Raw genomic sequence first — 27,993 nt, forward strand, 5'->3', positions numbered from 1 at the left:
GCCCACGCCCCGGGCCCCGGCGGGAATGTTCAAAAATGAGTACCAGGTAACCCCGGCCGCCTCCCCGGGGACGGGGCCGGGGGTCGGTGGGACCGAGCCCCCTGAGTCGCCCGACCCCGGTGGGGGGTGAGAAGCAGTTCGTGGTGGAGTGACTTTGACAGAGAAAGGGGGAAAATTAAAGAAAGAAAGCAACCAGGGACGGGCAGCTTGACTCCTGTCACGCTGCAGGTCAGTGCTCTGATTCCGACCAAAACGCAGACTTACATCCTGCCAGACCGCCTGGACCACGGTGTCCGGGGCGCGGCTTAGTGGTTTTGAGGGTTGTTTTTTTTTTTCTTTCATTTTAATTAGTACACGTTCGCAGATCGTGATGATTACACTCATCTGGGGAGATGGTAGCTGTACATAACACATCTCAATTCTTTCACTGTTCTTTCCCTCTATGTCTTGGTCCCTTCCCGTTTAAGAAAAGCTCCATCTCCCTGTTGTGATGCCACTTGGTATCTCAGGAGCAAATTAGAAGTGAGTGAATGCATGAACGGATTAAACCCCGGTCATCAGTAGACCCTGTGACTATCAACCATTCTTCCAAAACCGGGGTTCAGTGACTCTCAGGCGCTGGGGTGTATCAGGATCCCTTGGGAGTTGTTTGTAAACATGCAGAACTCCTGATCTTTCTAGTGAATCAGGACCTCAGTAGACTTGGGGTGGTTAATCTACCTGTTTAACAACTTCCCTCAAGTGATTCTCTTCCTGGTGGGCCAAGAATCACGTCTGGAGGAGCCTTGTTTCTGGGTGAGCCTTAGTCACCTGGAATACCAAGAGTGTCTCCTTGCCTAGCTAACTTCTTCCCCTCAGTGGGCGCCTCCAGCCCTGCCCTATACCTGTACTTGAGGTTACACTTCTGTTTACTGTCCTGTCCTTCGGAGCTTTCTCACTGGCCTTAAACAGCCCTCCCCTGGCCTTCTCTCTTTTGCTTCTGCCTTTTCACCAAACCCTGATGGCCTTAGCGTAGGCTGCAGTTTTCTTTTTTATACCCCGCAGTATTATAATTAAATGGGTTAAGGCAAATGTAGAGAATTTGTCACACTTCATGTAAGTAAAGTATCTGTTAAAAAGCACAAGCCCATTGCAGGAAACAAACTTGGAAAACATGGGAAAGTGAAGAGAAGTAGGGAGAAGGAGTTTGCTATTTCACTGAATGTGAAGGGTTTTCTCTTTGAAAAACCAAGCTGTCTCAAGTTTAAAATTCATAGTGAAATTTGACCCGCTCATAAAAGCTGTAATAATTCTGTCCTATATGCGTAATACTGCCTAACGAAGAGAAATTAAATGTCTCCGTGATTATGTGTTAAAACTCAGAAGCTAAAATATCTTCGTGTTTAGAAAAAATTAAAAGCTGGAAATTCTTCACAAAAATTACTTTCATTGCTGCTTATAATTCAAACCACATTTCATCTTTGTCTCAGATTCTCAGTTTGGGCAGTACTTTCTCGGTGATCATCTTATTTAATTCCCCTTTTTATAATTAAAGAGTATGAATATTTGATGATATATTTAGTGATTTTCTTATAAAAGCATATCTCTTGTTCTTGGGCTTACAATGGAGAATAAGTAGTCTGCCTTTAGAAATGATTCTTTCTTTTCCTTGTACAGATTATTGTTTTTCTTATATATCTCCAAATTGCTTTGTATTAAATAAATATTATGGAATGCTCAAAATAAGAATCTCTGAATCCCTCCCAAGCCTTTTTGTTAGCCAGTACTAAACTAATTTTCCCTTTTTTAAAAATAATATTTGATGGCACTGTTCTTGCTATGTTATGTTTACTATCCTTTGTAATCCGATAACCCATTTTATAGGTGGAGAATCAGGAAATTGAGTACCTCCAGGGTCAAATAGTTAAGTCAGTGTTAGAGCACTGGTCAGTATTACCAGGAAGTTTGTATTCACAGGTAACTATAAGAATTTGTTGGCTTAGTTCATTAATTGCGTTTCAGCCTTTTAGTCTGGGTTCCATAAAATGTTTTGGAAGCCTGATCGTACATGTCAAGTAGGTGAGCCCATATAAAATAGTAGTGTTTATATGGCATAATTTATCTAAAGTTTCTCATGCTTTAAAAGTAACTTCCTTAGACCATTAATCCAAGGCCACCCAAACCAGAATGTTTGTGGTTTAGATATAATCAAGGTACAAAGACAGAGTGATGAGAGGCGTAGTGTTTCCTCCCAGATCTACTTGACCGACAGATGGCTGGAACACTGGATTTAGACTCTGTGGTGTTTCCTTCTTAACACTGTATTGCACTTTAATTTAAACACCTTGTTCTCGTTTTCTAGGGAGGTGCATTTGTTGAAATCTTCAGTGCTCAGGGAAAAAACCCTGGAGCAAAATGGAAGATCCTTGGCAGTCCGTCTGTGATTTGGAAAGTAAGTTTCTGATACAACAGCCACCTAAACCATGGCAGGAAATGGGAATGTAGATTACAGAAAAAAGGGGTTGATCAGATTTCAGCTGTTTTTCCTGTTCTTTCACTTGGATACCCTTTTGTGGCATTGTTGGCTGCAGCCCTCCCAGATGCCATTCATCCGTTGTTTAAAAGACTTTGATGTAGTTCATACTTTTTGCTGTATTCCAGGTCCTCTATCATTTTGGGTGACTTCAGTGTCACAGAGGAAAGTCTGTCTAAATCCTGAGCGTCTCAGTTTCTTGATTTCCTCATCTTTAATGACCTCTTCCATCCGCTCTGCTGCAGTATCCATCAACCCAGAAGCCAAATTCTAATTTCAGTTACTGTCTGGTCAAGACCCTGGGTGCTGTCACTCTTGTCCTTTCGTTGTACCTGCTGACCCAACCCTTTCTGAATCCTCAATTTTTTCTTTGCCTCTCTCTGTCTCTTCAGTACTTCTGGATAAGATAGCTACAGCCTATTAGATTGGTTACACTATACAGTCAGCCTGAATAGCCCAGAGAGTTATCCTGTTGCATTCTTTTAGTCTTCAAAATAGTTGTTTCTCCATTATCTTCAGCTTTCTAACTGTCTAACTCCATCCTGTTACTTCCTACCCTACATCCAGGACAAGCCCTCCTCACTCACCGGGAGAGCTCATGACTACTCGCAGGAAAAACTGCCATCAGCTTACTGCCACTAGGTTAAAAAACCTGTATTCGCCCCTATCCTTTCTATGTCTTGCTTTTCCTGTTTAACCAAGAATGCCTTTTTAGGGACCTTGTTCCTTAGGTAATTTTTAAAGCTGCTATTAATTGAGTGCTCACTGTGTGCGAGCATAACGTTACATTCTTTGTCACGCTCTCTGATGTTATGTAATATACTTCTCTGTATAGTAATTGAAACACTACTCCTTTGTGAGATAGGTGGCTATATACCTATCTGGTAGGTAGGCCACAAATTTGAGCCTTGGAGAGGATAAGCTCAAAATTGCATAGCTGTTACTGTGAGTGCGAGATGGTGGGACTGCAGGGGTATATAGCAGGAAGGGCTTCCCAAGGAAATGATGTTTGAATTGTATGAGTTAACTTTTTTCTTCTTTTTTTCGTAGTACTGGGGATCAAACCCAGATCCTTCACGCTGAGTACCTTCCCCAACTCCTACCTCTATTTTAATATTTTTATTTTGAGATAGGGTCTTGCTAAGTTGCTAAATTGCCCAGGCTGGCCTAAAACTTGGGAGTGCTTCTGCCTCAGCCTCCCAGAGTGCTGGGATTACAAGTGTGTGCCACCATACCCAGGTTGTAAGAGTCAGCTAGTCAGAGGGGAGCAGTAGACAGAAGAACATTTTGGACTGAGGGAATAGCATATACGGCATCCTTCTATCAGGAGAGAGCTTGGAATTTTCAAGAAACTGAAAGAAAGCTGTTGAGGCCAAGGTGAAGAGAGTGAGGGAGAATACAAGGTAGGAGATGGGACCAGAGTATGCAGTAGTTTATTACCATGTTGAAGGTTTTAGTAAGCTGTTACAATGTTTAAATGTATGTCCAGCTTGTGCATAGGTAGAATAAAAAATTCACATAATACACGTGTTCATTTCAAATACAGAGAGGTGCTATTATAATGGATATGATAGAAATTTATTTGTTACTTAATTTTTAGCAGCTATTAGCTATAGTACATTTGTTAATATGTACAAAAAGCCCAGGTATAATGCTGAAGACTTGGAGAATTTGTGAAAATGTGAAACAGGTGCCTTTATACTCAGAAATAGAGGATTTGCCTAAGATAATAACCATTCGCGTTAGAGCTTCGATGGAAATTGGCCTCTTATGTATGTCATATTTTCCACTGCCAGATTTTTCTTTCCTGTTTTTCCCACCTTAGCTTTTTAGGTAACCTTAGCTGTAACATTTAATTCATGTTGATTTGAGTAAATGATATATAGAATGTCTTAGTTATAGCAGGTGCAAAATAATGTGATTAATTCTGTTGGAGCCATGGTCTGAAATCAAGGAAATTCCAGATGGATACAATGTAGGCTTGGTGGTCTCTTCACCATGACAGGAAGTGATGCTCAGCCCTGCGCTGTTAGGCAGAAATACACAGGTTAAAGGGGAAGAGTGGCAGCTAAATTCTGGAAACTCTAAATGAGTGACTTGGGAACTTCTTAGCATTTGGAAGACTTTTTGCCACCTTAGGAGGGCTACCAAGTGGCTTTGTACGGCTCTTGTATTCCAATACCCAGCAAGCCTCAGGGAAGGAGTGTCTTCAAGGCCTAACCCTACTTCTGAGTCATTTGGATATGCGACACTTTGTCTCTGGATTTGCAATTTCAATTTTGTAGAAGAAGCTAAATAAAATACACTGCAGTTACCTGTTTTCATTTTGTTCTCTAGGAGTTTGATAAAGAAGTTAAAAGTTTTGTGTTTGTTCTGGAAGGCAGCAGCCAAACAAATAAGATTCAGTTACCAAAGGAGAATAAGCAAATCCGTAAGTAAATTTCTTAACTTTGAAACTTTGATAACGTTATGCATTTATAGCTTATAAACAGGTATACAGTATTAGTATGGCATCTGTCGATGGGAAGAGACGTGATTTCTTTTTAATGTAGAAACTATGTCAGCCACTGTGCTAAACCTTTAAAAAATATACTATTCTGCCTTTCTATCTACTAGGAACCGAGAAATATTTTTAAGATTTAGAAGATTACTTATTAGCCGTTAAGTGTCATGATAATAGTATTTATCAAGCACTAACTCTGACCAAGAACTTTCTAAGCCTTTTGTATTATTAACTTTCCTAATCCTCACAGTAGCTCTTTTACATATGAGCAAGCTGAGGTTGGTTCCTTATTAAGAAATCAAGTAAGGGTCTGGGAATTTAGCTCAGCGGCAAAGCACCTGCCTGGCAAGCGCAAGGTCGTGAGTTCGATTCCTGGTACCGGAAGAAAAACAAGAAAAAAAAGAAATCAAGTAGGCGGACATAGTGTAGCACCTGTAAACCAACACAGTGCACGCTGAGGCAGAAAACTGCAAGTTCGAACCCAGCCTGGACAACTTAGCAAGACTCCATCTCAAAAAAAAAGAGTGGCTGAGGATTTGGCACAATGCAGAGGCCATGAGTTCAAGTCCCAGTAAGGCTAAATAAATAAATAAGACAGTTGAGTATAAGTTTTGAAATAGACTCAGGAATTCCTAATTATAGGAAAATAATTGATGAGAAAAAATTTATCAAAAATACTGTGTAAGACCTTCTGGTAACAGTAACTCATATCCTTTAAGGATATTAATAACTAGTAAGTACATGTATGATTATGTGAATGAACAAAAGCCTAGAGTTGATTTCAGTTCTCAGTTCAGTTGGAAATTAGCATTAGCATTTTAAAGCAGAAGAAACTCTTGAGAGTTCACCTGAATTTGTGATCAGAAGCCCCATGTTGGCAGAGATAAAGTTAAAATTCAAGGTTCTGCCACCAGATTAAGCTTTGAATAAACTTGATGTTGATTTAAGAAATATAATTTATCAAAATGATTAATCATATTTTCCCTGAGCTGTGTCATGTTTTCAATGTAGAGTTCAGATGACTTAGCAAATATAAGTAGACAGTTATTTTGTACATTTATCATTTACTTAGCCCTCCTCTCATTTAATAATTCACTGAATACCTGTTGTGCACCAGGCACTATGAAAAGACCTGTTGTTGGTACCTAATTTTCTTATTTTAACTGAGTTTTCTAAATGTACATAGACTCTGTGCTTTATGTACCATTTCTAGCTGCTACATGTGTGTTTTAGATTTCTAAGACCATAAACCAAGTCATAGAAGTTATAGAGAGGAGATGATTTGCTTTAAAGTGATATGCCAGGGTTTGTTCGTTTGTTTGTTTTTAGGGTTTGTTTTCTTTTCAGTATTGAGCATTGAATCAAGGCCCTTGAGCTAATCTACATCCCCAGTCCAGACATTTTTTTTTTTTTTTTGAGACAAGGCGTCACTAAGTTTGTAAGCGGCCAGGGGTGGATTTGAACTTATAGTCATCCTGCCTCAGCCTCCCAGAGTGATAGGATTACAGGCATGCGCTACCATGCCCAGCTGCCACTGCTTCTTTCTAAATTAACATAAGAAATAGAATTTGGAAGAAATTCCTCATAGTTCGTGTGTGTGTGTGTGTGTGTATGTGTGTTTGTGCGTGCACGTGTATGTTTAATGGCAAGATTATTTTTCATTTCCACAAGAATTTATACTTACAAATGAAGTGAATTAAAAAGATAAGCTAAGGGCAAACGTCTGAAACTGTACTTTATTGTTAGAAGAAACACAGCCCATTCTTTTCAGGATGTTGACTTGGTGAGACAGGTAACAGTTCTTTTGATTCTTATTGTTGTACTTACAAAGCCTACCTGGACTTACATTGAATGCCCCCGGCACCTATGCACATGGTCATGTTAAAATCATTCACTTCTCATTTGGCGCTGAGGAACATTTCTCCTCTACCAAAGGCTAAGACATTAAATACAGGCTCTCCTTTCCTGCACTTATCTAAGGTTTTTTTTCCCAGAAACCAAGTTTAATGTATTATAATTACCTTTTTAAATGGAAAGATGATTGTTTTTAATTGCAAGAAGCAGAATCTTTTAATGTATTTCTTGTAGCATGCCCTGTAATTAAACATTAATCTTGCTTTTCTGTAGCACAGCACTGTAATACATGAAACAGTTTATATATTTTACCCTGTACTGTTGCCTTTAAGATTAGTTATTTGGAGGGCTGGGGATTTAGCTCAGCGGCAAAAGCGCCTGCCTGGCAAGCGCAAGGTCGTGAGTTTGGTTCCCAGTACCGGAAAAAAAAACAAAAAAAAAAGATTAGTTATTTGGAATTTTTGATAACAGAAATGTGTAACTATTTTTTACTTGTATTAAAATGACCTCCTTTGTGAGGTTGGTATAGTTAAATGTAAGTTAAATGTCATATTTTCAATTGCCGTTTTTAAATTAAGTTCATTTACCTTTATGTTTCCCTATTTTAAGAATAAGCATATATTTTATTTATGTAAGCTTGACAGTAGGTATTTCATGTTGATTCTGACTTTATTGGGTACTTAGGAAGAAAGTTTAATAATGAAATTATGGACGTTCAGCTGTTCATAAACAGTATTTCTAATTTAACTTATATTTGACGATTTCTAACTACATGAAAGCTTTTTTCATTCAGCATCCATCAAATAAAAGAATATGATATGATCATTAGGTTGTGCACTTCTCCGGGGCAAAGATCTTGAGTCATCTTCTTTGTGCCTCTGAGTTAGTGTCTGATGCACAGTTGATGTTCAGTAAGTTAAGTTTACCACAGACACTGTGACAGTTTGGGTTATAATTTCTCATTGTCACCATGTGGCCTTCCCAAAGAGACTTGAGTGAACCGTGCATCAGGTATGCTTTGTAGCGTGGACTGTGCTGTACGGAGTTGTCCATAGGAGAAGCAGCTCTGCCACACATGAGCATCTAGCGTCTGGAAGGTCTTCAGGACTGTTTGAAGCCATTGCTTTTCCTGCCTCTGGCATCTGAATCAAATGGTGTGTCTCTGACCGTCGGCCTCCCTGAAGCCTTCTGCTGATCCAGGTTTCAGCTGCTCCGGGGGATGAGATCGCCTTTAGGAGGCTCCCTGAGGCCGCCTCATACCCCCACTTTGGTATTTTTAAAATCATGACTTCCTTTGTTTAAAATCCTTTATTCTGCTCTCTTCATTCTGCTGATCATGCTCTTGTCAGAGTCAGTCGTGACTGCTGTAGTTCCTGAATCCAGGGGCAAGGTCTCAGCTCTCATTTTACTTTGTGTATCCGCAGCCACTGCAGAGCTCACATCTCCTTGACATACATCTTCCAGGAAGACCACCCTGCTATTTCTTCCTACTTCATAGGTCGTTCTTAGTGTCCTTTCGTGGTTCTTCCTCTTGTCTCCAAGACAACTGAATGTTGTTGCGGTGCCCCGGCCCTTGACTCTCTATCTGCATGTACGCCCTTGGTTGTTGAGTTTGGCTCTTGGATTCAAATACAGTACCACCTTGTCTTACAGTGGTTTACATACCCAGCTCAAACTGCTGTACTCCAGACGTGTGTGTCCCCACTTCCTTAACACTTCTGTATCAACAGCTTCTGTGCAGTGTCTCCAGCGCCTAACTCCTGGTCTCGATCTCCTAAAAACTCCTCCCCCTCCTGCAGGCTGCCTCATTTCAGCTGTTAGCCACTTCCCTTCTCAGTTGCTCATAGTCAAAACTCTTAAATCGGCTTCTATTTTTCTTTAGTCCATTCAGTCCATCAAAACGATCTTCTTGGCACTATTTTTAAAGAAGATTAAGCGTCTGACCCCTTCTTGCACCTCCAGTACTATTTCATGGTCCAGGGACCTTTCTCATGCTTGCTTGACTGCAGTTGTCTTCCAGTTGTGTTCCTGTTCGTGAGTCAGCCTAAGACACCACAGTCTGCTGTTCAAGTAGCTAGATTAATACTTTATAATTGTTAAGTAACATTTAAATCATGTTATTCCATTGCTGAAAATGCCCCATCCCTCTTTTAGTAAAAACCAAATGTCTGTAGGACAGTTAAGTACCTGGTACCCTCTTTACTGACCTTACCTCCTCTTACTCCTTCCCTTGCTTACCCTGCTCAGCCAGGCACGACTCATTGCAGTTTTGAGACATGGCCTGGTGCCCTGTCAGTACCTAGGCAGAGGCTGTCCCCACCAGCCAGAGGAGAGCTTTTTTCCCCAAAGAGCTGCACAGCTCCCCGCTGCCCTTCTCCAAGCATTTAGTAGTGTGCCACCTCCGTGAGGCCCACCTGACCCACACTTAGGTTACAGCCTGCGCTTCATCTCCCTTCTCTGCTCTTGATCCCTGCTGCCCTACTGCACCTCCAGCACCTTCTACTTAAATCAGTTAGCATGCTGTGCGGTTGTTATGCTCCTGCGTTGTTTTCCCACCATCACCAAAGCCAGCACTAGTGCCAGAGACTGTTCAGTCTGTTTTTTGACCTACAATGGCGACAGCATCGTAGCAGTCATTCAAGCAAATCTTCATTGAACAATGACTGAATGAATGGCTTCGCATCGATTTTAGGTGATGCATGTCCTTCACATGGCCCGCGAGGCCCCACATGATTGGCTTCTGACTTCTCTTCTCCTGCTTCTCCTCTTCTGTGTCCTGCCAGCTTGTTAAGCCCTTGTAAGTTCATTCTGCCTCCTGCATCCTTTTCCATCACAGAAATGCAGTATTCCTTCCATCTTCAATATTTGTTCCTCTCTCCTACTGTTGAACCCATTGCCTGTCACTTCCTCTTACTCTGCTCAGCTGAATTCCAGGGTTACGTCTTTGAGAAAACTTGTACTGATCGTCCTCCCCCACCAAGTGCCCAGCATTATATGCTTTCATACCTTTGACCTTCTGATTGGTGGGTCTAGAATGTAAGTCCAAGAGGACAGAACTTATTTACTGAAAAATCTATTTACTGCAAAGACTTCTCAGTGAATCTCATACATAATAGGTGTTCAATAAATCTTTGTTGAATGATAGGACTGATTTAGTACGTACAAATGATTCTGTGGGGTATAATTCAAAATTTTTAGTCCAGTTTTTTAGATGAAAATTAAAAGGACCTAGAGAGGGTTACTAATTGGACCACAAGATACAGAGTAGTCCATAATCACAGACATAATTAGCTTATTTTGTGTTGAGACGGAAGAGGTACACTTCCGTGCGCTCTTTGTGCGAGGGCTGTGATAGTCATGGAATGAATTCGCTTGTAATTTTCAGGGCTTTTGTAAAGGACGGCTGTAATGTGGTCTCATTCCAGCTGTCTGGGCAGTGTAACTCTTGTAACGTGTACCAGATGTGTCCAGTCTGTCATTTGCCTTAATGAAGAAAAAGACAAATTGTTTTACATATTTTATGTACTTGATGGACATTTTTTGGTTAACAGAAGTTCCACATTCAATATTACTTAGAATGACTTTAAATATAATGTAGGCATGAAGAGTCAGTTTAAATTTAGTAAGCCCCTAGAAAAACTATTTCTGTGTTTATGTAGCATGACTGACACACATTATCCGTCTGTCAAATGTTACTAAAGTACTTTTTTCTGTCAGATCATCACTGTATCATATCATCACACTTATTTTAATTTTAGAAGTGAAACCTTTTGGAACCTAGGGCTTCTGTATGTGAGGAAGCTGAATTACAAAGCTCTCTTTCTCTGAAGGAAGGCTGTTTCTAAAAACAGTCATACAGAAATACCCTACACGTGTAGCTCTTTGTGCTTGAAGGGAACTGTACTGATCAGTGAGACTGCTGACATAAATTAGGGACCTTTACTAAAGACTGATTTCATTTATCCTAGTGATCTCACAGCTGTCTGTACAGAGGCCATCGTGTGACAGAAAAACACTGCAGGACCAATCTGCAAGGTGCAAGAGAGATTTATTGATGATGGCTTCTTTAAGTTGGACTCATTTTGGTGTCTCACTTGCCTCTATAGATCAGAACTCTCCGTGCTTCACTGGCTATCCCCATTGATATCACAAAATCAGATTTCTGGAGAATTTTCTAGAGCCAGTACCTATTATATCCATATTTATATTAATATTCTCTACTGTTGGCTCTCTGGACCAATTTATAAGTGTAGTACTTCTACATAAAAGTTACCCCTGTATGTTTGATTAAAATATTATTATTAAACATATCTGGTCAATATATTTGCTATTTAGAAATGTAAGTTTGAGATAAAACATAAGGACTGTTTAGGTTCAGGAATGTTACCAAACAGTTTGCCATAGGAATTGTAAACAGGAGGTCTTTATATACACCACAAAAAATGTATTGTTTCTTAAAAATACTTAAAATGGTTAAGTTGAACTTTGAAATTAAGATAGCAAATTAAGATAGATAGATAAGCAAATTAAGATAGATAGAAAATAGCATCATTTTAGACAACTTGCTTTCCTTGAAGTCTTTTATCCACCTGTTGACCCCTACACTGGCTTATATACAGGTTCACGGACAGCATGAAGATGTATTTACCAGGCATCAAAATAAAAAGCTCCTAATTGCATGTTTTAGGAGATGTGATGCTAAACATATGTTTTTTTGGTTTTTTTTTGTTTGTTTGGTTTTTTTTTTTTGGTTTTTTTTCCGGTACCAGGAACCGAACTTAAACATATGTTGAGAGCATCATAATTGAGAAATCAAACAAAAGTTCAAAACCCAAGAGAAAAGACATTTTGTGAATGGATCTGGATAGCTAATATGAAATAAATTGACTTTTTTAAAAAAACAATTGTAGACTTTATCAAAAGTACCATAGGAGCTGGTATATACTTGTAATCCCAACACTCTGGGAGGCTGAGGTAAGAGATCACAAGTTAGATCCTAGCCTGGGCAATTTAGCAAGACAGAAACAACTTTTTGTCTTAAAACAGAAAGTTAATTTGAACAATCTTCCATTCTTACATCTGGTAACCTGAGCATTGTAGTTGAAGATAACAATATGTAATATAACAACGACTGTTAATTCGTATTATTTTGTCTTGAAACCCTGTATCACTTTAAATGTTTTTGCTTTGGTTTGTTTATGTTTGTGATGCTAATGCTGCTATTTTTTTTTTCTCTCATTTACTACTCTCTTTAAAATAAAATTTAAAAAAAAGTTGAGAAAGATCTATGGTATACCTCAGTAATTCCCAGTATCATTAAAAAAAAAAATAAGGATTAGTTTTTCTCCAAATAGTTTTTAATTTAGATGACACTAGTAATAGGAAATAAAAGCTATTAGTTCTTTCTTGGCGTTAAAATGTATTAAGCTAACAAAGGTATTATAAATGAAAACAGGGCCAGGGATGCAGCTCATTGGCACAGTGCCTGCCTGGCAAGGGCAGGGGCCTGAGTTCTGCTCCCAGTACCAAAGAAAAAAAATGAAAATATATTCTTCCATCTCAGTGTGAACACATTTACAACTATATGAAACACACACAACTCATCAAACTTTGTTGTCATTGTCATAATTAGAGTTGTTTTTCTTGATCTATTTTTTATTAAATTGTTTAGTATATAGTTAAAACTGTCAGCGAATCAAAATAATTGCCACATGTTTTTATGACCGCCTTGATGGGAATCTGTAGTTCAATTTTATATGTCTCTGTTAAGTGCAGGTTGTATGTATATGCTCTTGCAGCCTAATAAAAAATAGTAAATGAAATATTATTATTTTTTAAGTTTCGTAAAAATTTCACCAAGGCCACAGATGGCACTTTAAAAGGTAACATTTCTTGTTAGGGTTTGATTTGATTTTCATCAATTTTTCACTTTCACGATGAGGTTATAACTTACATATAGTGGTATTACAGGTCTGTATATTTCTGAAAAGCCAGAAGCTTCAGCTTGTTGATGGTGGGTGATTGTATTTGTTTACATGTGCATATAAATAGTTTGAACCTCTGAATATGTATTTTCCCCCTCTTGTTCTAGTTGGGCTGATCCAGAGGTTTCTTGTACTTCAGATTTACATACCCCTGGGACAGGACTTCTCTACTGAATTGCTGTAAGATATACAGAACTTCTTTCAATGTTTTATGTGTTTTAGACATTTGATCAATTGAAGCAGTACCACCAGTCATTAATTGCCAATGGCAGCTTTTGCATTAAATAGTAGTGACTTATCAAGTCGACATGAAGTAATTAAACTAATTTAACTGTGTGTCTTAGATATCACTATACTCTAGCATTTCTCTAGGGAATGAAAGTAAATTTCATCCATTTAAGAAGACATCAAAGGAGTTTTATTTGGACAGTAACTGGCCAATAACTTGGACAAGTACATGGTCCAAAAATTTAAGGTTTGCTTTCAAGTGAAGGGTGATGTACTGTTACATCTTGTACTATTTGTATTCAGAACTATTATTGGCTTAGAACTGATTAAAATACTGATTTCTATAGTTTAGATATACAGTATTGGTCCTTCATGTGTATGTGTAGACAATTTGTAATTTTTTTTAAATGGCCTTTCTAGATTGTTTAGCAAAAATGAAAATACACATTTTTACTCAGTTTAGCTACTATATGAGATGATACTGTGAATGAAAATAACATTTTATGTGTAGATTTGCATAGAATTTAACTGAGTATTGTCTAAGATTTCATTAGTAAATTTGTATAAACTGTTGCATTTAAACTACGCTGCTTTCTAATTTTTTTATAATTAGTAGTTATACTAGGTTATGTGCAAGTTTTTATTTTCCATGGTAGAATAAATGACTTTTCTTATCAATGACGATAATTTTATACTAGTTTTACTGGTGCCAACCAAGAGATAAAAGAGCATAATTAAATGAGACTATCATAAGTTTGATAATCATTTCTCTTTTATTATGTCACTGTAGTACACTAATGATTTGCTGGTATGCCGCTAAAGTATGAATTTTTAATAAGATGCAGTCTTGTTGTCTTGGGTAATAAAGAATAGATGAAAAATTTTTATACCCTTGTTCAACTTTAAACTTCTTTAAGTTTCCAAGATCTTTTCTCATCTGCTGTGGTCACCAAGATTCTTTAAAATAGTTCTTAGAGTAAGAAGACCAAAGCATTATGTGATGTTCTCATGTAGCACTTTCTGATTCTGCAGAGAACACATTTTCAAGACTCCAAAGACATTCTAAAGGTACAGAGAGTGCCACAGAAAGCTTTATTTTCAGTACAGGGGAAAGAGGTTTCTGAAATGGAAGAAGACAAATTGTGCAGTAAGCTTTTAAAGCTCCTCACATAGAAATCTAGTTTAGCTCTTTTTATTCTCCAGGTCTCTCTACCACCTGCATTTTGAACTTCTTTAAAAGCGGTGATGGAGAGCTGGTAGTTGGCCTTTGTATCAAAGCTGCTCAAGATGTTTTGGTGAACCTTGAAATGGAATCTTTTACCAGTGAGACTCCTTCTATGCAAAATTAAGCTTTGTATGTGCTCCCAGACCCTTGAACTGATCACCCTAGCCAGGCCAATATACTGTTTTAAGTAGCACCAATTAAAGCTTTAATTATTGAGAAGTTATCAAGTATCTTAGTTTAATTTAATGCTAGCAAGAAAGCCACTGATACCTAAGTAATCTTGACTCTCTGTTTTACCTCATTAATAGTAGTGTTGGTCTGTTTAAGGATGGAAAACACCTCTTGAGAGGTGTTAGCATTAACAATGAGATTTTGAATTCAGTTCACTATAATTGATTCCTATGTTCTCATATCCACATGGGCAAACATTTGTATTTTCCAAAGGGTTTTCATTTTATAGTTTTAGCAAAAGAAGTATCTTATGGACAAAGGTTGAAATGATTAAATAACATGGCCAAGGAACTGTATTGTGACCTTGTGAATTTCTGTTTGTAAAAAATATATTGACTCTGTGAATTTGTTGCTACCAGGTAATTACAATGTATGGCTGTTTTAGGAAGTCATGACAGTGACCATGTTTTCACCAGAAGGAAGGTAGAAGGATGAATATAGATTCTCTTTCCAATCATGGCTTTCTTTTTTCCCCTTAAATGAAAGGGCTGTCTTTCAGAACCCTTAGTGTTTTACTGTGTTTCTAGCAGCATAGCTCCAGGCTATTTTAAATAATACATTTCTCTAACAAGCTTGGAAAGTCACATAGTAGAAGGATACCTGGCTTCTAAAATTTTCCATTGTCAGAATGAGAGAGGCATTTTGTTTCACAAAGGTACCTTTTACACATCAAGAGGTTTTCATAAGCGGAGTTTTGCCAGCTGGTTTATGAATCTCGTAATTATTTCCTCAGCATCTCCCTGTGTTTCCCATGCCCCCTGGATGATTATACTGCTCAGGAAGAGGTTATGCCTGTGGGTTAGTGATTGCCTTTAGAACCAGCAGCAGCACTGCTTGAGGAATCATTCATTCATTGAGTGAACAAATTGCTGAGTTCCTGTTATTTCATCTGTACAAATCTCCTTACCCTCCCTGCTACCCTTGTAGTCCCAAACCAGATCACAGTTTCCATGACAGACTGTTCCAGCTTTCCACTGGACTTCCCAGCTTTCTCTTTGTCCAGGGTGGTATCCACACCAAAGCTAGGGTGACCTTTCTGAAAAAAACAGCTGGAATTCTTAGTGAACTGACGATAAGCTCACAAGTCCATGCTGCTTCTGTGTGCTCTAATCACTCACCTCTTCTCTTCTCATGCCTGAGCTCATGATTTGCCAGCCACACTGGCTCTTCCGGGCCATGTAGCCTTTTTCCTTCTTCACATGCAAAGTGAGGTCTCTTCTTAGAATCCTGTGCTCCAGTGGTTTCTCTTGCCCATCTGTTTGCCTGGCTGACTCCTATTCTGCAGGGTCCCTTCTTTTAGAAGGCCCTGTTTTAACTCCCTCCAATGATCATCTCTTATGCCCTTCCTAGCACGCTGTTCCTTTCCTTTATTACAACTCTAAAAGTCTGTAAAGTATATATCTCCTGATTACGTGTCTTTTCTGGTAGACTGTGAGATCCATGAGGACAGAGACCCTGTTCTTTTGACTCAGCGCGATGCTGCAACATGTGACGTGAGTGGCGTCTAACAGGCTCTGAAATACGGATGGGTGGCCTTGGGTGGACTAAGGAATGGTGGTATCTATTCCTGTCATCGTATAGTTTCTTTAGAGGATGAAAGATCAATTTACATTTTGATAAATGCTATAATGATGTAAGAGTGAGAACTGTGGGGACCAGGTGAAGTATTAGGTAGAAAAATGTGTGGGTGGTTCTACACTCAAATTCTGCTTTACTTCTGTGGGACTTTGAGTAGAGTACGTGCCTAAGTTGCCTCACCCATAGGGTGACAGTAATAATATCCCAAAGGTATGACAGAAGCGCTAAATGAGAAAATTGACATGAAGTAATGCTACCTAATGTTTATTAAGCACTTACACTAGAGCTAAGCTACAATATAGCTGATGAATTTAGATTATCCTAAGTACTTCTTTTAGCTCAATCCTCAGAATAAGTCAGGTGGTCATAATTATTACCTCTATCAAGGAAGCTGAAGTCCAGAAAAATAAAGGAATTTGCCAGAGTTTATAAATGTAATAGCTGTTAGAGTTAGGATTGAAATATATTGTCTGACTTTAGAACCTATGCTCTGTACCACCATACCATGCTGCCTTACTGGTAGATACTATTTTTCTGTCTGGTGTACATACATATACAAGTAAACACATAGTATTTCATTTCAATTATAGTGCAAGATGAAAGTTCTAAGCCTTATCTATTCTCTTCCAGGGTGTCTCATAATACAGTTTTATTACTAGGGTTCCAGGAAAGAAAGTGTTTCATGCTACTGTTTTTTTATCCTTATTCTTTTGAGACAGAAGTGCCTGAGAGTTAAAAAAGAATCTAGCCAAATCTCACGTTTTAGTACACTTTGGATCTTAAATGTGATAATATTCATATTAGAATTTGTAAATGAAAACTAAGAAACAACTTCACCTCTTTATTGATTCTTTACTTTGATTTATGTGTAGGTCCTTTTTCTTTAACATTTAAAAATGATATTACTCAAAATCTTGCACCTATGGGTGATAAGATGACTTCAGAATTTCATGAGCTGACCAGCAGTTACCCAGACACACCACATTTTGCATGTGAAGCCAGAAGTGTTTACTGTTTTAACATATGTAGAAGTAAAAGAATCCTGTGTATTTCAGTGTTAAGCTTTCAATCCACAAGACTCCTTCACTTTTTATAGAAATCATTTTAACTTGCTTATTTTGTAGTGTGAGTTGCAGTTTTCTTTTCCAAAGCGTTTGAGTTTAGCTGTGTCAGTTTGACTTCAGGGTAAATAATTGAATAAACAACAGGTTTTTCAAAATTCTTTCATTTTTCAGATATCTTCCAAACCACATCATCAAGGCAGTGGGAAGCCAGTAGGTCCCCTTGTGGGTTTGGTAGGTGTTTCAGAGCCTGGGGGTAGACATCTGGTGCACAGGAGGAGCACTTTGAACCCGTGTTCTTGGAAAAGAACCAACTGTGTCTTGAAATAGAAATCCATTTTGCTATATTTGATGCTGCCAATCACATTAAGTGATTTTGGAACATTACATTTTTGGGGGACAGGAATTGTATTCATTTTACTGAATATTGTTGAGGTGCATTAGTTCCTTTCTCTATCCCAAATTGATCATTATCTTGATGAACTCTGAGAGGTGTTTTGTACTGTTATGCCTCTGGTGAACTGCCATTATTTTTCCCATTTTCACTCAGCCTAATCTGTCCTTTTTCAACGTATGGATTGCAAACACTGTGAAAGCCCATGTGGCGGACATGATGTGCTGTTTGGGGAAGTTGGGATTCACAGTCTATGGCTCCCGGAGAGTACTATTGCTAGATGGCTTCAGGTGTTGAACCCTTAGCTGTTTGTAGTACTGCTTATATTTGGAGTCTGATAAAAGGTATAAGGCAAAACACTGAATCCTTAAAAAAGAGAGACATTCCTAAAGGTATATTTAGTCTTAAAAACTTTAACAGATTCTTTGTGATCTCTGCATTACAATAGCCTGAATTTGAAAGTGCACCTTAAATGGAGTTTAATGCTTTAAACCTGGATTCTGTCTAGTGTTTATGATGCCCAATTCAAAGGTTTTTGTCCTTTACCTGTGTTCTACCCATGCCTAGTTACATTGCTTGGACTAGACACTTTAGTTCTTGTCCCAGTCCCTCGTCAGTAAATGGTAGTGTGAACTCCTAAATTAACTGCCAGAGCTAATTGAATACAATGTGCGGTCTTTTATCTCAGAAATTTTAGGAAGTTTAGTCTATGTAGACCTAAAACTTCCATTTTCTTTTCCGAGAATAGAAAATTGGAGCATCCTATCCATCAAAACTTTAACCTCAAGCTAATTTAAAGGAAGTTACTCTTAAAACATCTTTTCTGTATTGTTACTAGTGAGCTAGACCAAGAAATCAGAAAAGAAATGTAATGGAAGTTTCAGGTCCTTCCGCCTAGCTGAATTTGTACCTACCTTTCCTCCTGTGGTGTTGTGGGAGACCCCAGGCTCCTTGAAGTAAAGTGAATCTGACCTCCCAGGTGCAGACCTGTTGTTTTCATATGCCATTATCTTCAGCTTTTTAAAGACACTGCTGCTGAGAGAATACCTCAATTTGATATCTTTAGGTCAGGATGACATCGGTGAGGGCTCTTCAGATTGTATCCATTCACACCAAGACGCCTCAGTCTGTGGAAAATTTGCTTTTTTATTTTTTCAGTGCCTTCCTTTGAAGAAAGTAATGGTTGCTATCTAGTTGTTATTTGTAAAAGAGCGGTGTCCCAAACACAAAGTATTATTATATTATTTAATGAACTCTTTTGCTTCCCCAGTGAAATCTTTTATGTCACTGAGTGAATGAATCTCAAGACTTTGTGTTTAAAGCTGAGCAAAAATGACCAATGGTAGCTTTTTAAAAGTCAGAAGTATTATATACTGAAGTAGTAATGACATTGCAGGTGTCATTAACATTTGGAATGCATCTCATGGCTAATTCCACCTTCCATTTTTCATTTTAAAATCATCAGTATTTAAATCTCATTATTTTAATTATATCCAATTAAATGTACTTGCATAATCACTATATTTTGTTACATGCATTAGTAAAGAGAGTGCTCTAAGATGCTTTGCATACTGGCTTTCTTAATATATTTAATTTGCATGCCTTAAAATAGGTTTTCTGTATGACTTTCAGATAACATATGTGGCAAGTATATAAATCAGATGCATAAACTGTATCTGTTAAACATATGTTTGTGAAAAGTGCTTTTTTCCCTGTATCTCAGTTTGGTTCATTTTACTTCAGTTAATTATTTTTACAGTACTCTTTAGATAACCTAGACCCATGCTCAAAGCTAAAGTAATATACCAGCCAACAATGACCTATACGTAAAATCATAATAAAAGGCCATATATTTAAGCACTGTACAGTTAATGAATACCATATCAGTTATCAGGGTATAAGTCAGGTCCTGTGATGGGTCATGTTACAGGTTGGGGGGTTACTGGCTCTGGCATTTACTAGCAGAGTTACTCTGGGTAGGTTACTGAGCTCTCTGTGTGTCACCTTCTTCTGTACAATGGGTGTATTATTAACATCTGTTTACTGAGTATTTCAGTACATAGTAAGTATTAATTTATAATTTTTACTTTTGCATAGGTAAGAGTACAGTGATACTTAATTTTAAAATTGCTCCTCTGAAACATTTAAAGATAAGTTGAACATGTTTGTTTTCCTTGTGAAATGTTGATGGTACTTGCCCCAGAGGAAAGACAGAAAAGCAGCTTTTCCTTGGGAGCTCACTTAACTCCTGACTCATACAGGTTCTCAGCATAAACTAGAGAGCTGATTCTGATTGTTTGGGTGCAGATGCTAGGGATTTTTAAAAGATAACTTCAGGAATTCCTGACAGATGCACGGCCATAGACAGAGAGAAAGGATTGTTAATCCCTGAAGAAACAGAATCCAAAGAAAGCAAATAAAGCAAGTGGGCTTCCAGTTACTTCCAGTATACTAAACAGGCGTTTGCTCTGTTGTACTGCCACTTTTGCCTTCTCTAACAGGGAGGACTTACGATGACTCATGGCAAATCCTAGATCTTCCAAATACTGTCTCTTTCATATTTCAGAGTCAGGAAGATGTTTCTTGATGCTACATAGCTCACTTTTAAATCAGGAGAAATGTCTCCTTTGATTTGATTTTCCTTCCCGCTTTATTTTTATTCTGGCAGTTAATTACTTTAATTATTCAAAATAAAATTAATTTGAAACATCAACGAAAAGAATATAATATACAAGTTGGGTGATTAAAAATGCAGTGAATGATAAATTTTAAAAATGTATTATAGTGAATGACATATTGTCATTAGTTTCCATCCAGAAACTCCCGCTTGCTTCAAACACACTTGTCCCACCATTTTTGCCACTTTCTGAAGCAGTTCTGGAAGTCACCTTTCATGGGTGTCTTTCCAGGGTATGGTAAATACAGTGAATGCTGCTGCCCAGTGGCGTCCAGCGCCGAGGTAGACTTTTTAAAATGTTACGGTGTGTGCTCATTCACTGAACTCGGCACCATGGGACTTCTGGCTCTTCCCCAAAGTCCAAACGACCATCACTTCAGGTCGTGGAGCCGGGTACAACAGTGCAGCTAAAGACTCAAGGGGGAGGACTTTCAGAAAGTGGCAAGAACAGAAGGACAAGTGTGTTTAAAGTGAAGGGGAGTATTCTGAGGTTGATTGATGGTACTGTGTCTTTCACTGTAAGAAATTTTTTAAAATTTAAACATCATATATTATCACACCTTACATATGTTATGGGACCCATACAATCCCATTTATGAAAGTTTATAGTAATTTTCTACATTTTCATTAATGGGACATTCTGAGACTATTATGGGGGGTCCTTGTTAGCAACAAGGGGTTGCTAACAGTGTGTTATGGGACTCAGTTGGAACGCATATGGGACTCATCTGGGCCCTGATCACGTTGGTGGGTAATACATACAAGGAGAGTACCCCTGTGAAGAGGGCTGGTATCTCTGGGGTTCCTGATTTGTATTATTTTTTTCTATAAGTTGTGGAGTTTTTAATTTGGATATCCCAATTATTTTAGAATCTTTGTTTGGGTTCTTTGAAATTAATGGAATGAAATACATGTAGTAAATCCTAAACACGTCTTGCAATAGTACTTTTAAAGTTTGTTATAGCATATGTATCACATAATGGTATCACATAATGGTGTAATTATTTATGTATCTCTACAACCAGTTCTCCACCTCCAGTTAGATCATGAGATGTTCAAGCGCCTCAGTATTTTGATCCCAATAAGGCTGTCATTGAACTTTGAATTTCTAAACCCCTTTTGTAAATGACATTGCCCGGATGTTACAATAGATGCAGCAAAGTTAACTGGACTTTGTACCAGTTACCTAGCATAGTACCTGGCCCACAGCATACCAGTAAATGCTAGTTCCTTCCTTCAGCCATTTCTTACTGTTCACATTATTAGATTCTTTTAAGTCAGTGTGTTCGTTGTGTGATACACTTCATTTGGGAAGAGAAAGTGAAGATATGGGTGGTTAGATGGTAAGGTGGATTTCCTTAGGAATCAAGTTTTGGAGTTAGCAGGAAAGAACTTTTAAAATTATTAAATCCATTGCTTCATAAATGGGTCTGGTTCACCACTGTTACTTCAAACAAAACAATCAATCTTACATACATTGTGGGATAAACACGTTTGTGAGTTTTCGATTAATAAAGGGTGCCCTTGTTCTCTCAAAGGGTTGAATGCTATGTGTGTTTCAATCTCTCAAATACTGGGCAGTAATACAAAGTTAAAGCTCACTTTGCAAATTTTGACCACCTGTAAATTTGTATTTCAAGGTATTCTTAACATCTGTTTTTATTTTTTAAGTGATCAGTATTTGAATTTTTAGTTTTAAATTTTAGTCTTAGACAAAATTTAAAATCCGTCAGGACTTGATGCAGCCCGGGCTTCTGTGTGGGCACTAGGAACCCTCGGCTGTCCTGGGTCTGATCTCAGGCATCGCTCTTCCGTAGCTCACTCCTCTCCCCTCTCCTTGTCAGCGCTGCCTTAGCTGTTCAGTATGTCACAGGCTGTCATACCTTAGGGTTAAGTTTTTCTCTGACCTTCCACCTTTATAACCTTAGTCCTTCTTCAAGACCAAATTCACATGCGTATCCTCTATGAGTACTCTCCGTGTCTTCCAGCTGTAAAGTCTCTGTTTCCTCGGTGTCCGCCATGTTGTATACAAGAGTTTTATGGATGTATACTTTGAGGGCAGGACTACATCATATTTATCATTGAGATTCCCCATAGCACATAGAAAAATTATGAGAAAAATTACTAGTCCTTGTTGTATTGTAGTGTACTGAAACATATAATGGCTGTCCCTGTGCAGCTTTAATTACAAAAAGGAGGTGGGTAAGAAAGCAAATAAGAGGATTAGAATTTCCAGGTTTCCTTTAGTAATCCTTAGTTCCTGGAAAATTAGTGATGAACCCTAGTGGAACCTTTGATTTGCTATGTATGAAGTGCATTTCTCTTAGCCATATCTCTAATGACAGAATGGTAACCGTGTAAAAGAATGAGGAACGGCAAGAAAATTTAGCTAAGAAGGAATTCGTTTTCTCAGAATGCTCATATAAGGAGTAGTACATGCAAGTAAATATTTTCAAGGTTGAACCGAAAGTACAGAGTGCCACACTTGGCTCTTAGATGAAAACTTTGTTTACAAGCCTCGCAGAAATCACCCCCCCCCCGAAAAAACTAGTTTAATTAAAACCAAGTAGACTGCCCTTCTTATTGAATCTTTAATGATGCTGCATTTTGTGCCTATTTCATATTTTAAAAGCTATTACAATAAACGTGGAAGCAGCAACAGTGATGAAGTTTTAAGTATAGTTGAGGGCAGGTTGCATTTATTAACAGTAAATCAGAATAGCTGTTCTATTAATGCCATTGATTTATAACTTGGAAAATAAAGCATCTCAGCATCATTGCAAGTGTATATGATTATTGATATGCTATAAACAGCAATTGGAATAAATGTATAAACTCTCTATACCTTAGAAACTGACGGTATCACATACAGTTTTAGCAGTTCAATTCTCAGTTATTGTAGGGAATCTGCCAGTCTTACCCAATTCCCTATTTGTTGTAGAAAACCCCCTGCAACCCAGAAAAGGGTTATGACATTCCCCATACTTCTTAGTGGTAGTGTCACGACTAAAACCCTGGCCTCTAGACTCTCTGCCTTTTTTTCCTGATATCTTTGCTGCCTTTTAGTGCTTCACTTTATAAAAGTGAAGAATATGTAGTATGATTTCATAATCGTGATTTTCTACCCTGTTAAAAGCCTGGAGAGGGAGAGTCTCCCCTCTGCGGGGGTAACAATGCAACAGAATTCCAACAAACTCTTGTCAGCACAGATACTTGCAGTCCTAGCTCTTGGGAAGTTTTACAACCCCCACAAGCTGGCAGCCTAATTAGATAAGTAAGCTGAAATCTGCACAGTAGCCCAGCTTTGGAAGAGGAATTACCATGGAGTGCTATAGCCAAGAGTCAGCTTGAGAAGAGACTTGTTGTCTCAATTTCTGCTGTCCTGGTTGTGAGAAGCCCCTGCATATTTCCACCTCGGGGACTCCGGGACAGACATGGACTAGCACTAAATCCTGGACAGCTGCCTTAGGAACCAAATGTGGTTCAGTACAGTGACTTAACACAAACGTGCCGAAGGGCTCTTGTGGCAGATTAACTAATGGTCAACTTAGAACACCCAGCTAAACTGAGTCAGTGTGGTGCTGGGTATGGAGGGCCCACCTGAGGATTGTAGGCAACAGCATAAAAGCAGAACTGGAGAGGAAGATGGTGTGCTGTTGATTCTCCTGGAGAAGCTTGTCGCACTGGCTTTCCTGATATGAATTCAGCTGTTCTCCGTGTCAGAGGAGCTCAGGTCCTCGCTGTCGCTGAGGATGGCTGTGGTTCTCTTTGGGGGAGCTCTGGTCCCTACCCTGAGTGTCATTCTGGCTCCAGTGCAGATCCCTCAGCCCGTTGGCACAGATCCTTCATACTGCTGGCACAGACTGTCTAGCTTCCACTATTGACCTTTGGCCTTCCCAGTGCAGGTCCTTGATAAAGACTTGCCTGAGACATTGCTGTGGGTTCTAGGTCTTCGGCTGGACTCGTACAGGGCATTGCCATGGGATCCAGGCCCCCAGCTGGAATCTTTGCATCCCTAGTGTGTGGACAGATCTCCCACACTCTTTTGCATTTGACTCTTTGCGTGAATACTATAAAATAATCCCATAAATTGTGTCTTGTGTATATTCCCTTGTAAACCCTGACTGCAGCCGCCCTGCATTGTAAGTGGTGGGTATTGCCACCTGGAGAGAACAGAGGACACTACTACAAGAGCTAGGGAGTTGGGGAGCCTGCTTCTGGGACCAAGGGAATGGCCAGGCCTGGAGGCAGGACCTGCCTTGTCCCTGCGATCCCCCCTCCAGCACATGCACAAACACTGGATACTAACAAGCGGGGGAGGAATTCTGTGGTTACTGCTCCCTCAGACCTGCATGGTGGAATGGTTTGTGCAGTGCCTCAGATCAGGCTTTGGCCCTGCGTACAGGGTACATAACGTAAAGAGGTCCAGAAAGAAACCTTGATCAGCATCACCCACTTTCCAGTCTCCATTCCTGTGAGCACTTTTGAGGAAAGAAATTTTACTGAGCTCAAGGCACAGTCCACACGTGCTTGATCTATACTAGACATTATAGCATAGAAAAGTAGCAGGGAGAAAAGCCACTAGCTGTTGCTCCATCCCCAGGTGCATGTCAGAGATGGCTGGGGTGGCTGGAGTCCCACTCCTGGGTGGATACTCCCAGAGCAGCGGCAGTGGGGAACCGCACGAGTCTTATTACCACTGCCTATGAAGTCCTCACCATCAGTTGTCCCTGCACCATGTCTGATCACCAGCTGCTGACAGTGGGTAGAAGTGCCGCAGAATAGGTGCTGTGATTCCTGCCTCTGCCTCTTCACATGTTGCACTTGGACCAGTACCACTCTCCAGTCAGAGGACACGGGCCTCAGGCCTCACAGCATTACTGGTGCAACCACTGCCAGAGACTCTTACAAGCAACAGCCAGTGTCAACAGTGCCCGAAGAAGACCCTGTCATGTGATCAGGGCCAACACTCCCATGGTAGGAGTAGACTCAAGTGGTGCATCCCACATACTCTATGTCACTTAAACTGCTGAAGTATTGTGTGCTTTTCTGTGACCTCCAGAGACAGTGGGTCATTCTGAGTCCAGATCGGAGCACACTACCCAAACTGACTAATCACAACTAGAAAAGCTACAGAGGGTTTACACCACAGTGCCCTGCCAGAAAAAAAATCAGTGTTGCACGACGACTGATCCCCCTAGACATCTTTAGAAGAAAACCGTTTACTTAGAAGGCCATCCCAGAAAAGTAATAGAGATCTGTTCTACCAGGCATGCAAACCTCAACATAGGAACACAAGAAATATGAAAAACAAGGAATGACACCTCCTAAAGATCATCACTTTCTAATAACAGATACCAAAGAGAGGGAAATGGATGAAATGCCTGGCAATTATTATTTAAAGAAGCTGAATGAGACTAGGTAAACAAAAAGTAGGAAGAAAAATGCCATGTGTAGGAGTAAAGAGATAGAATTTTTTAAAAAGAACCAGACAGAAATTTTGGAAATAAAGAGCTCAGTGAAGTACAAAAACTCCATTAAAAGCCTCAAAAATGTATTAGCTCAAGTGGAAGAAAGAATATACGAGTTTGAAATCAATTTCTTTCAAAACACACTTTTGAAAGAAAAAATATGAATAAAGGCAGCATTCAAAATCAAACATCTATATCATTGGCAGATCAGAAGGGCAAGAAATAAAGGTTAAGAGAATAAAAAGAAACCTATTCAGTGACATAATAGCAGAAAAGTTCCCTAATCTTGGGGAAGACATGGAATAACATACAAGATGTTTATAAAACTCCAAGTAAGTAGGACCATAAAATATCTTCAGCAAAGTACAATTAAATTCTTAAAAGGACAAGACAAAAAAAAAAGATTTTTTAAATCTGCAAGAGAAAAACACTATGTCAAATTTATTTATTTATTTATTTACGTACTTATTTTATTTATTATCTTTTTTAGACAGCGTCTCACTATGCAATTCAGGCTGGCCTTGAGCTCACTTTGTAGCCCAGGCTGGCCTCAAACTCGCAACGATCCTCCTGCCTCAACCTCCGAGTGCTGGGATTACAGGCGTGTGCCACCACGCCCGGCATACACTATATCAAACTTAAAGACAAGCACATTAAATCATGCCAGGAGAGCTTGGAGTGACATTTCTATTCTGTAAAGGCAAAAACAAAGTATAACAAAACTACCAACCAAGATTACTATGTCTAGCAAGGATATCTTTCAGAAGCAAAGGGAAAATAAAGATCTTTCAACATAAGTTGAGGGAATTTATTATGACCAGACTAGTTTATAAAAGATGCTTTAAGGAGTCCTATATCTAGAAATGGAAGAAATTTAATGACCACCATGATAGCATCTGAGAGTATAAGTCCCAGTGGAAGAGTAGATACTCAAAAAAGAAATAGAAAAGAATCAAACATTATCTGTACAGTAAGCCATCAAATCACAAAGGTGGGTGAGAAAGAGAGCCAACAAAGAACATTCAGAACAACTCAAAGAAAAACCAAGAAAATAAATGCTGTAAGTCTACACTTTTCAGTGATAACTCTGAATGTAAATGGACTTCATTCTCCCATTAAAAGATACAGATTGGCCAATTGTATTAAAAAAGCAAGACCAAGCAGTATACTGTGTATAACCACCTCAAGACTGAGACAGAAAGGATTAGAGTGGTATTCTAAGCAAATGGAATCCCAAAGTAGGAAGATACTACTTAATGTAACAACTACACTTTAAGACAAAAACAGAAGAGATAGCACTATAGTGATCAAGGATCAATTCATCAACAAGCTGTAAAGATTGTAAATTTAAATGCACATAATGTGACAGTGACCAATTTTATAAAACAAACACTATTAGAGACCATCAGCACTGTGCCAAGCACTCTTGCTCCTACCAGCCACTGCCAGCTGCCACTCGTTGGCCATCTGCCATGGCCTGCTGGCCACAGGGCCTGCCTGGGTACACCAGTGTGCTGTCCCCTGTGATTATGGAGCCTCAGGCTGAAGCACAGAGCCACAGGGAGCCAGAAGGCGCCAGGGAGGGCAAGCGCCAACCACAGGCCCGAGAGCTTTACCACTCCTGAAGCCCATAAGCTCTCTTCTCAGTGCTCAGGCTGGGCAGGCACAGCTGAAGATGAAATGAGGACCAGAAGTAAGAAAGAAATTGCAAGATAAACAAGGAAACTCCTTATAAGTGACTTTGGAAAGAAGAGAAAATCTTCATGAGGAAGTTCAGATTGAAAGGAGTGTGTATGTGCAGTGCCTGAGGATGTGGAGACAGAGGAACGTGTCTGGTGAGAGGAAAGAAGCAGATCAGCTATGGGAAGAACACCATTGCCTCTGATCACTGTATTAAAGAGGTCTCCAGGCACCTTTGACAACCTCCCATCCACCCTAGGGCCTCCCACAGACTGAAGTACAGTTGGCAGTCCTGGGACCAGCCGATTAAGCTCTCAAAAGTGGCACTGCATTTTTGGAGCCTCTGGCTGGACAATGTGATTTGCAGGAAATACACCCTGCTGACCTGGGAGGGGGTGAATCCACAGAAAGCAGTTCCGAGTCCCAGATAACTTTGATGTGTGCTGTGGCACACCCGTGGACTGCCAAGAGGAAGGTGAATGTGATGTGAAAGCCTGTTTAACTGAACCCCAAGAGTCTTCTTGGCCATGAGCTAACTGCCACTTAGCAGCCACCGACAGAACTAGTTGCCTCCACTTGGCCCCAGGAGGGCCTA

At 39.3% G+C, this 27,993-nt stretch overlaps 1 protein-coding gene and 1 pseudogene across 8 annotated transcripts in view; both read left to right on the forward strand.

The window, feature by feature from the left end:
* Positions 1 to 27,993, forward strand: part of LOC102029990 (chromosome unknown open reading frame, human C3orf67) — a gene marked incomplete at its 5' end in the record, with an annotated part of 255,631 nt that continues 227,638 nt past the window's right edge. For all 8 annotated transcript variants that reach the window (XM_005387269.2, XM_005387270.2, XM_005387273.2 and 5 more), the window contains 4 exon segments: positions 1 to 46; positions 2,342 to 2,431; positions 4,850 to 4,943; positions 12,961 to 13,033. In XM_005387269.2, the coding sequence (XP_005387326.1) occupies positions 26 to 46; positions 2,342 to 2,431; positions 4,850 to 4,943; positions 12,961 to 13,033 (278 nt within the window).
* LOC102027098 lies at positions 13,119 to 27,929 on the forward strand (annotated as a pseudogene).

The sequence above is a fragment of the Chinchilla lanigera genome, unplaced genomic scaffold (genome assembly GCF_000276665.1).
Source record: "Chinchilla lanigera isolate Chin_1 unplaced genomic scaffold, ChiLan1.0 scaffold00029, whole genome shotgun sequence".
Lineage (NCBI taxonomy): Eukaryota > Metazoa > Chordata > Mammalia > Rodentia > Chinchillidae > Chinchilla > Chinchilla lanigera.